We start from the raw sequence: 9,631 nt of genomic DNA, 5'->3' as shown, positions 1-9,631 counted from the left end.
GTTTCGTTGTGTCCTGCTTAAGGCTTTCTTTCTTTTCACTACTGTCTATACACAAGCAGCTCTCCTCTTTCTTCTTTTCTGGCCTGACTTGAAGCCTGCTGGGTTTTTTCCATGCCTTTTTGGAGTGTCATATTATAAATGAGAGATTTCTGCTCTGCTGGGTTTTTCTTTTCTTTGAAGGCTCCTCATTATAGTTAGAATTTCCTTGTGTAATGGTTAATATTAAGGACAAGTTCCATGAACTCACTGACTCTTTATCTTTCCAGAATTGTATTTTCACATTATGGGAAAGCTAAATTCAAGGCCTTTATTTTTTCTATCCATTAGGAACTCTGGAAGACTGGGATGCAGCTGTTCAAAAAACAGAGAACAGACTAGCTCGAGTCAATGAACAAAGAGCAAAGGTCAGAACTTTGTGAACTACCTTAGGAATTTATAGGCAATACCTATATTAAGATCATGCTTGTCTGAATGTCAGATCTCTAATGCTGGTTCCCATGGACAAACCTGAACTGTCTTAAAGCCTCAGAGCTATTGATTTTAGTTTAAAACTATGGTTCACCTCTTCTGATGCTTTTCATCGTTCACCTTTTGACCCTTGAATAATAGACACAAGAGTAGCATGTCCTCCAGGGAAGCTCCAAGAGCAAACAACTGAGATGTGCTTTAATTGTTGATCCCATTAGTGCTGTGTTTAATGCAGCTTAGGAGAAAACCCTCCAGGTTGAGTACTCTAGAAAATGCTCTGCAGTCACTGGAGAAAATGTCTGGTGTGTTTGTAGGCTGCTGAGAAAGAAGCTGCTCTGGCAAAGCTGGAGGAGGAGAAAGCTGAACAGCGAAAGCAGGCTCGGGCGGAAAAGAAAGCTTCCAAAAAGGCAAAGAAAGCCAGGACTGGGGACAAGCGCAAAGCAGATGATGATGATGAGGGTGAATGGGGACAAGAGGAAGAAGGTAACAAAGATAACCTTAAACTTCACACCTTTGGCAACTGGGTTATTGGTTGTCTGCCTTCTGTTAGAGGCAGGTGAGGAAGGGCCATCGCTGGTGTCTCCAAGGCTGCTGTCTGTATAGGGTCTCTTTCTCCTGGGAGGCCTTCACTGACAGCAAGGCTGAATGGTTTCTGACCAACGGAAGTACATGTTTGTAAGGACTTGTAGAGGTTTTCAGGTTTTTATTATTTCAGAGAAATACTGTGTCTTAAAGTCATTCTCCTGACTCTTATGCCACAGAGGCATGTGTCTAAATTGGATTAAAACATGCCAATTTAGAGACCACATGTGTCTAAATTGGATTAAATCAGTATTATAGCAGCCTCTTGGAAGGTGATAACAGAAGATTTTAAGAGGTTACTGCCCTTGGGAGTTTGGGATTTCAGATTTTCTTCTTTCTTAAATAATAGTAACCCCATTAGATGAAGGTGAATAATATGAATCAGTAGTTGCAACTGACAGAGTAAAGGAAGATATTCCTATTGCTTTCATCCAAATCCTTGCTGTATTGGTCAAATAACCTCTTGTTACTCATTATTAAAAACCTGAGGGAGGTTTCTATTTGCATCTCTGAGACCTGTCACTGTATTTGTGCTGTTTCCAAACTCCACAGTGGTAACGCAGGACAGCCTAATTGCAACGGTAAATGAAGTGGTGTAATCTTTATTAGTAAGGCTTTCAATGTCGTTCATCAGCAGAGCAGCCCAGCAAGAGACACAAGGGCGATGGTGTGCTTGAAGAAGACATGGAGGTAGAAATGGGGCTGTTTGGGAGAAGTGGACCTGAAAAGGCAGATCGCCCAGCAAACCAGAAGGAAAAGGCAACTACCAGTCGAAAGGACATCCCCAAGGTGTTACATGACAGCAGTAAGGACAACGTAACCGTCTTTGTCAGCAACCTCTCCTACAACATGGCAGAGCCAGAGGTGAAACTGAAAGAGCTCTTTGAGAGCTGTGGGGAGGTGGCAGAAATCCGTCCTGTGTTCAGCAACAAGGGGACGTTCCGGGGCTACTGCTACGTGGAATTCAAGGAGGAGAAATCTGCTCTCCAGGCCCTTGGCTTGGATCGTCAAGCTGTGGAGGGGAGACCGATGTTTGTGTCTCCATGTGTTGACAAGAACAAGAATCCAGACTTCAAGGTAGACTTCTGTTCTTTCAAGTAATAGGTTGAACAGTGGGACTGTTGCATGTAGTGAACTCGTGTTGTGCTAGTTTGGAAGGGTAATGTGATGTCTTGGCAGTAAAACTGTCTTCTGGGAATTATTGGGTCTTAGGTTACTTTGCCATAAACCAGGATTGGTATTGGTTTTTGGGGGGTGATAGATTGAAATCATCAGAGTCCTTGGTTTGCAAACTAACAGCCTCCTCCTTTCTTCAGGTGTTCAGGTACAGCACTACACTGGAGAAACACAAACTGTTTATATCTGGTTTGCCGTTTTCCTGCACTAAGGAAGAGCTGGAAGATGTGTGTAAAGCACATGGGAATGTGAAAGACATCCGGCTGGTCACCAACCGAGCTGGCAAACCCAAGGTAGCCTTCCTTAATGCACCCTTTGTTTTAAGAAACCCTTCAAAAAGAAGTTTGGGTATAAAAAGTAGGTTTTATATATTAATGCGAAGGCAGGTTGGCAAAAATCTTGTAGGAATACTTGGATTTATACAGCCCAATGTGCTTTTGTGCCAAATAAGAAGTAGGAGGGGCAGAGGAGTTTTTCCAGAATACTACTTAGATTGCACAAGAAGAATGGGATTAAGTAAATGGGATGGAGGGGAAGATGTTTACAGCACATTTAGTATACTAAAAATAGGTAAGTTAAGTCTTTAGTCATCAGTAAGTTATTACTTAGCTTATTAGTAAGTCTGCAAAGAGCTTGTTGTTGAAGTAACTGGCTAGATTCACCTGGTGTAACTGATTCCCCTCCTTCAGTGGCTTGAAGCTATTGTTCATAACATCTGCTGCAACAATAGATTTGCTAGTGAGAAATGAGCCACCTCTCTGGCAGGGCTCCTTAATTCCAGCCTGGAATAAATGAGTCCTTGTGAAATTAGAGACTCTAAACCAGCTGCTGCTCTGCCAAAACTCCACCTGACACCTCGGCTGTGCCTGTGTGTTGGGCACTTCTCACAGGTGCCCAATGGGAGCTGTCCTGGTGGTGACGTGCATGTATTCTTTAATGGATTTTCTAGCTCTTGGCAGTATCTCAAGTTCAGTCCCTGTTGTGTGCACACCTTGTAACAAGTGCTCTTGTGTGTACCCTGAACCTTGCAGTCCACATTCTGAGCTTAGTTTGAGCTGGGATTCTGTCTAAACCACAAATAAATGTGCTTTGAATGTTACAATCTGATTCATTTCCTGTGAAAGTGAGGAATGACAGTCAATGAACGTAGATTGTAGGCAAGAATTAATTTAGCTAAAGAATACTGGGCTTTAGCCATGTTCAGGTCTGCTTTCTGTATGATTTTCTTACAGTTGGCCAAATGCAGAGAAGGAAGCACTAAACCTAATGTAGGTCACCTCTTTTATTTAGGGCCTGGCCTATGTGGAATATGAAAACGAAGCTCAGGCCTCGCAGGCTGTGCTGAAAATGGATGGCTTGACAGTTAAGGAGCACGTCATCAAGGTGATGATCAGTAACCCCCCGCTCCGAAAGCTGCCGGACAAGGCTGAGGCGGGCAGAGCCTCGCAGTTTGCGGTGCCGCGCCAGGTCTATGGAGCGTGAGTACGGGGGATGCTGCTTGGCAATGCTGGAGAAGGAAACACTGGGTGTCTTTATACATTAAACTATAGGAATTTAATCGAGAATAGGAGAGAACATTTAGAAGGTGCTGAACCATAAAAAGTTGTGTTGCTGGATTCAGGGAGAAGAGTGGATTTTCCTTCTTTATCAATAGGAACAGGTCTGTAGTGACTATCGGGCATTGGGCATCCCATTGGATCCACGTTTGTGCCTGAGTGCTGATAACTCCCATGTCCTCTTGTTCTGAAGTACCAGCCTTTGCGCACACTGAGCATTAAAGTTGCTCTTCCATCTTTCAGAGCACTCCTGCTGCTTAGTTGTTGCGTTGGATTCAGTTTCTGGGTTCTCCTGGGCAGTTGTTTTCTGCCAGAACTTGGGTATCCTGTTTCAAAGTGTACCCATTGAAAGCTCTGCACTACTTATTACTGAAACTGAAGACAGGAGTAGTATTTAAGAGTGTTCCTCATAGTGAACAAAGCTCGTTTTGTTTCCCCAAGTTAAAACAGTACCTTCAGAGAGCGCTGGGATTCTTTTTAAGTGTCCCTTTTTGCTCTGCAGGCGAGGGAAGGGCAGGACACAGCTTTCCATGGTGCCTCGTGCGTTGCAGCGCCAGGGTAATCCTGTGGCTAAGGCTGAGAATGGGATGGTCCAGAACTCACCAGCAGCTTCGTCCGCCCCCCCCGAGGAGCCGAAGAAGATGTCCAATGCTGATTTTGCCAAGATGCTACTGAAAAAGTGAGCAAAAAGTCTGCAATCAGCGGGTCTGGTAAAATGTGAAATGCCTTTATGGAAGCCATGTTGTGTCCTTACGCTAGCAAGGAGAGAACGCCAGTCACAATCACGTGTAAATACTGTTCTGGACTCCTGCATTCATTGACACCAGTGTAGGATGGTACAAATCCAGGGTTTGTTTTTTTTCCTCTGTTTGTAAGAGCAAAGAGTTATGCTATGTTCTGGTAAAACGGCATTATATGATTCCTCATATTGAGGGTAACGAGGAGGGAAGTGTTTCCTGTACAGGTCGGATGCCACGTCGGGTTTAATGAATACTTTACAGATGTCTCTTTCGTTAAGGAACGAGATGCAATGTGAAAGCTTAGTGCTAACCTTGTCAGGCTCCACTGGTCAGCTCCGATTGTGATTGCAGTCATTCTCTCTGCCAACAAAAACCCATTTGCCACCCAAACACACACTCGCAGGGACATTCATCTCCTTCCATTAAGCGTGAGATGCAGACGCTCGTAACTTCACCACAATGGCCTATTTTAGTATTGGGAGAGTTTCTATACATGTGTGTATATGTATATACACCAATATACATATATCTGTCTTCAGTTAATGTTCTGTTCCAGTTGACCTGTTTTTTATATTGTGTATTTGTAAAAGACATTCGGATTCATTATTTGAAGTGTCATGAGGTAATCCTTAGAGCTGGTAACTTTTGTTTCCCATAAGCTGTACGTGCTGTTGCTGAGGACCATTTTCTTTTTGGGGTTGTTTTTGCTAGCTAGTTCATAAAGTCTTTTGCAGGTGGTTTCTGTATGGTTTTGTACAAATGTGAAGTGCAAGCTGACGTTTCCTGGTTTATTAAACTCAAGTTCTCAAAGGTTTTCTATAAATACTGTTGCTTTTGTTTAAATGTGGGTGTTGGAATTGCACTTATCCTCTGGCAGCTGGGTAATGCTGATGTACCTCGCCTCGGGTGCACTGAGACACAGTGTCACTTATTTACCCGTAAGTAGCTCGCTCCATCTCATGAATATCCTGAAACCACTTTAATCTGGTACGTGATCTTGGGTAGAAATATTGCTGCTTGTCAACTGAAACTGCTGCTGGCTCTGGAAGTCAACACAGGCAGGGGTTGAATGTGAGGGGGGCCTCAGCGCCAAGGTCACTTGTACAACACGAGCACTGCTGCAAATAAACACTTATTTTTCAGTGCTTATGTTCTGTGATGATTTAACTTGGCTTCACTTTGGATCGATGAGTCTGCTTTGTAGCTTTGAGCCACGGAAGGGTGGCAGTGGTGGTGATAGAGCAGCTCGGGCCTGCCAGCCAGCTCTGGACTGCTGATACAGTGGGATGGCGTCTCGAAATCAGCTTACAAAGGCTTAGTAAGACTTTGGTATGAAGCTCGGGGTGGGGATACTAAGGCTGGCCTTGCCCTGAGGGTAGGTATGTACACAACATTAGTGAGGAATTCAGTTTCCTTTGGCTGCTGGGGCTGGACTTGCTGTGCTTCAGAGGCCTCTCTGACACCCTAGGCCCCAGCACAGCTGTATGTGGCTGTGGAAGGAAGTCAGGATGTGTGCACCCTGTCACTTGCTACTCCACAAGCTGAGCTGTGACCCCTTCTTAGTTCACTGCAGCAGAAAAGACCTTGAACTTGTTCCAAACAAAGACTTTAATATTAAAATAGTTTATTAATCCGTTACTAAAATAACATTGTATTTCCCCCACCCCCTCAAGAGCTCTAAAGTGCAGATTCTATTTGTACTCACCTTACACTACAAAAATAAGCACACTTTGTAGGGACAGAGCAACCTTCCTCATTTATTGTTTGCTTTCCCTGGCAGCAGTAGCTGGTACATAAGCATGGAGTGGTGCTGTAGTAGACAGGTAATTCCCAGTCTATTGTCTGCTTGTATAAAATGCATCCCAACTACCTTAGGGAAGGAAGTTAGAAGGGAAGAGGCCTAACACTGGCCAGGGACAGTTTTATGCTGTGTTTGGCAAAGGGGTTGAGCTTAACAGTACTCTAAACTGGACTGAATCCCAAGTTTTCTGAACTTAGGGGTGTTGGGATCAGTTGTGCTGCTGCAGAGCTGGCAGGCAGGGGTGGAGGGAGCTGTTCTGGGTCAGCCTGCAGGTGCCTTTACCTTAAAAACAAAGGCAAGGTGCACTTCTTGGCACTGCACAGCAGCTTCCAGGACCTGCGCTAACTGCCCCTGCAGCACGGAGAGGCCTCGTGTGATTCCTGATCTATTTGTCAATGTGATCTAGTAACTAATTGTGACAAGTTCTCTTGTGCAGATTGAAGAGGCTTCAGGTTTTTGGCAACTTTGCTATACCCGTTCTCACCACATCGGCACCGCTGACAGAGGTTGTCTTACAGCTGTGTAGAACAACCTCCCCTGCCCACAGCTTTGCAGAAGCTCTTTCCAAACCCTGAACTGAAATGTGTAAGGACACAGATTCCTGCAGTTCCCAGGGATCCTGCTCAGTGAGTTGAGGCTGAGGCAAGGCCTTGGAGTACCTCACAGCTCAGTGAAGTAAGTCAGCATTTCTTGTTCCAGCCACATCATCTGTAATCTTAAACCAAATGCTTCCCACTTGTTGTACAAAGGCAACTGAAAGTAAACCAGGTGAAGGGCTGTGATTGAAGCAGCTGCTCAAAGCTTAAAATAAGGAGAAATTAAGTTCTACTTCAGCTTGTGGAGCCCCTCACTGCCCCTCCCCACCTCCTTCCAGTAGCACAAGCAAGTTCTAGTGCACAGTCACCATCAACAGTTCACATTTCAGCTTGGCATAATGTATATAAATAAATTATATTAATTTAATCCAATGTAAGACACTTTAAATAAACAAAATGCTAAAGAGTGACACCTCCTGTCCAGTTACTTCCCGGCAGGAATACCAAGTGCCTTGGTGGTCAGTGGCTCTGGAATGTCCACAACCCTCAAGTCTTGACAGGGATGGTTTGTTTGCAGCCAGCAGAGCTGCCATCTGCCTCAGGTAAGCCCACGGAGTGCTCTGTGGTGGCGATGAGCAGCATGTCCAGGGTTGTCTCTGTACACTTTGCAATGAAGCGTATGAAGGGCCTCACATCGCCCTCGTTGGCCACTTCCAGCACGTGGTAATACTCAGCCCGTTGCTCCTTGCGGATGGTGATGGGGGGGTAACCCGCCTGCATTAGTATGAGGTTCATCAGCAGGCGCGAGGTCCTCCCGTTGCCATCTGTAAAGGGATGGATATAAACCAACTTGTAGTGGGCTAACGCAGCGAATTCCACAGGGTGCAAGCTCATGGCATCTTCCGAGTTCAGCCACTGCACGAACTCCTGCATCTGCTTCTCAACGTCCCGGGGGTGCGGTGGGATGTGATGGCCTACAAACACGTGAGTAGTCCTGAAGCGCCCTGCCTCCACCGGGTCAGCATAGCCCAGCACCCGCCGGTGGATCTCCAGGATGTCGGTGGTGGTGACGGAGCCGATCCGGGACACCAGCGTGGTGTTAACGTACTTGAGAGCTGCGTGCATCCCGATCACCTCGTTCTGCTCCACTAAGCTCTTCCCAGGAACGGCGTATCTGGTCTCAATGATGTGCCGTATTTCGGACAGCGTCAGAGTGTTGCCCTCAATAGCAACCGTGTGGTAGATGTGGTGGTAGTAGGACTCCTCCATCACCCGGCGCAGGGCGGAATTGCCTTTGGGAATCGCCATCACCTTTTTAACCTTGCTGTCAATAATGCCAAAATACCTCTGGTCGATCTCTTCCACCAAAGGGAGCGTCCGGTCCCGATTGATTAAAGCCTTCTCATTGAAGGGAGAAATGGTGAGGGCTTTGGAGTACAAGTAGTCAGCTCGAAGAATATCTTTTTCCTCTTCAGAAAAGATCCCAAATTCAGTCAGGGCATCCACATAATCAGGATCCATTTTGAGGGCGTACACGAAGAGCTTGTGGGCTTTCTCCCGCTTGCCTTGGCGCTTCATTTCGAGGGCTTGTTTCAGAGCTGCTTTGGCTTCTAACTTCACTTCTGCAATGCAACAAGAGCAGTCAGGTAACAGGGTAGTGAGTTTACTGGAAACTTCAAGACCATCATTGTTCAGCATAAAACTAAAGAACCCATCTAAAGGAGACCTTGTGTTCCAGCCTTTGCCAGGGTACAAGCACACAGGCACATGCCACAGCGTGGCAGCCGAGCTGTTCCCAGCAGGAAGCGTGGCAGGATCTGTCAGCACTATGGCTCACACTGGCCACAGGCGTGTTGCATCCCAGCAAAACTCGCTTTGGCCACCAGGCTACTGTGTGTGGAAGGACACAGAGTCTCAAATACACTCTCTTGGTGATAATTAATGCCTGTTCTGCTGCTAGAAGCACAGCCCACAGCTGCCAACAGTGCTTCTGGTTCTTCACTGACTACCAGACATCTTCCCAGCGATAACAGCTATAAGGTAAACAGAGATACAGTGCTGGAATTGTAATGATATCCCAGGTAATTGTGTATTAAAACAATAACCAGGTTTTCCAGTTACCTTCATGGAACTTAATAGTGCCAAAAGCATGAGGGAAAACTGAGAGGCAAAGCAGCACCAAGTGAAGGCTGGTGCTGACCTCTAGGCTCTGCACAGCCACTGCTAATGTGCAGTTGGGCACTGAGAGTTCATTACCATTATGGGGTAGGGGGTGGATCTCCAGCTGTGGGCTGTTACTACACAGCAGCTCTGTTCCCCTGGGACGCCCTTACCTGGGGAGGCTTTGCCTTTCAGCACCAGCAGCTCCAGCCCGTTGGAGGCCACGCTCAGTTCTGTGGTGTGTCCCGTGTACCTGGTGACCCCCGAGGAGCCGGCGCCCAGTTTACTCTTCAGGAAGGAGAGCCCCTGGAGCACTGCGTGGCACTGATCCTCCGCAGCCGGCAGCAGCAGCACCACGAGCAAGGCCAGGAGCAGCCCGAGCACTGCTGCCCACCTGACGCGGGCCCACAGCGTTACCCATTGCAGCTTGGGATCCGTCGCCATAGACACCAGGTTCATCCTGCTTCCAGCGCAGACCGGAGGGACATCTCCTTCCCCCCTGCTCCTGCCTGGGGGCACAAACAGCGTTAGACCTGCGGGCCCCTGTGCCCCCTCCGGCCCCGGTGCTCGCCTCACCTCAGGACGGGTCCCTCATCCCCAACACCGCCGGCT

General features: G+C 46.9%; 2 protein-coding genes across 2 annotated transcripts in view; one reads left to right on the top strand and one right to left on the bottom strand.

The window, feature by feature from the left end:
* The window catches only part of SART3 (squamous cell carcinoma antigen recognized by T cells 3), a gene marked incomplete at its 5' end in the record, with an annotated part of 13,912 nt that extends 9,091 nt beyond the window's left edge, over window positions 1-4,821 (top strand). The window contains 6 exons of the mRNA XM_010012724.1: window positions 328-404; window positions 783-951; window positions 1,685-2,127; window positions 2,367-2,519; window positions 3,517-3,704; window positions 4,285-4,821. Of these exons, the coding sequence (XP_010011026.1) occupies window positions 328-404; window positions 783-951; window positions 1,685-2,127; window positions 2,367-2,519; window positions 3,517-3,704; window positions 4,285-4,465 (1,211 nt within the window). The remainder of the gene's footprint in view (window positions 1-327; window positions 405-782; window positions 952-1,684; window positions 2,128-2,366; window positions 2,520-3,516; window positions 3,705-4,284) is intronic.
* Window positions 4,822-7,397: 2,576 nt separating this feature from the next.
* Window positions 7,398-9,526, bottom strand: FICD (FIC domain containing). Its single transcript, XM_010012723.1, has 2 exons — window positions 9,193-9,526; window positions 7,398-8,481 (listed from the first exon to the last, which is right to left on the bottom strand). The coding sequence occupies exons 1-2, from the start codon at window positions 9,476-9,478 to the stop codon at window positions 7,406-7,408; spliced, it is 1,362 nt and encodes a 453-aa protein (XP_010011025.1). The 5' UTR covers window positions 9,479-9,526; the 3' UTR covers window positions 7,398-7,405.
* Window positions 9,527-9,631: the final 105 nt, after the last annotated feature.

Source organism: Nestor notabilis, unplaced genomic scaffold (assembly GCF_000696875.1).
Source record: "Nestor notabilis isolate BGI_N333 unplaced genomic scaffold, ASM69687v1 scaffold26534, whole genome shotgun sequence".
Lineage (NCBI taxonomy): Eukaryota > Metazoa > Chordata > Aves > Psittaciformes > Psittacidae > Nestor > Nestor notabilis.
Note: the sequence above shows the minus strand (reverse complement) of the source record. Positions and strands in the feature narration are given on the sequence as shown.

Coding starts and splice junctions, on each gene's coding strand:
- FICD (XM_010012723.1), bottom strand. CDS start 9,478: ATGAACCTGGTGTCTATGGCGACGGATCCCAAGCTGCAATGGGTAACG. Junction 8,482..9,192: donor GAAAGGCAAAGCCTCCCCAG/GTAAGGGCGTCC, acceptor GTTGCATTGCAG/AAGTGAAGTTAGAAGCCAAA.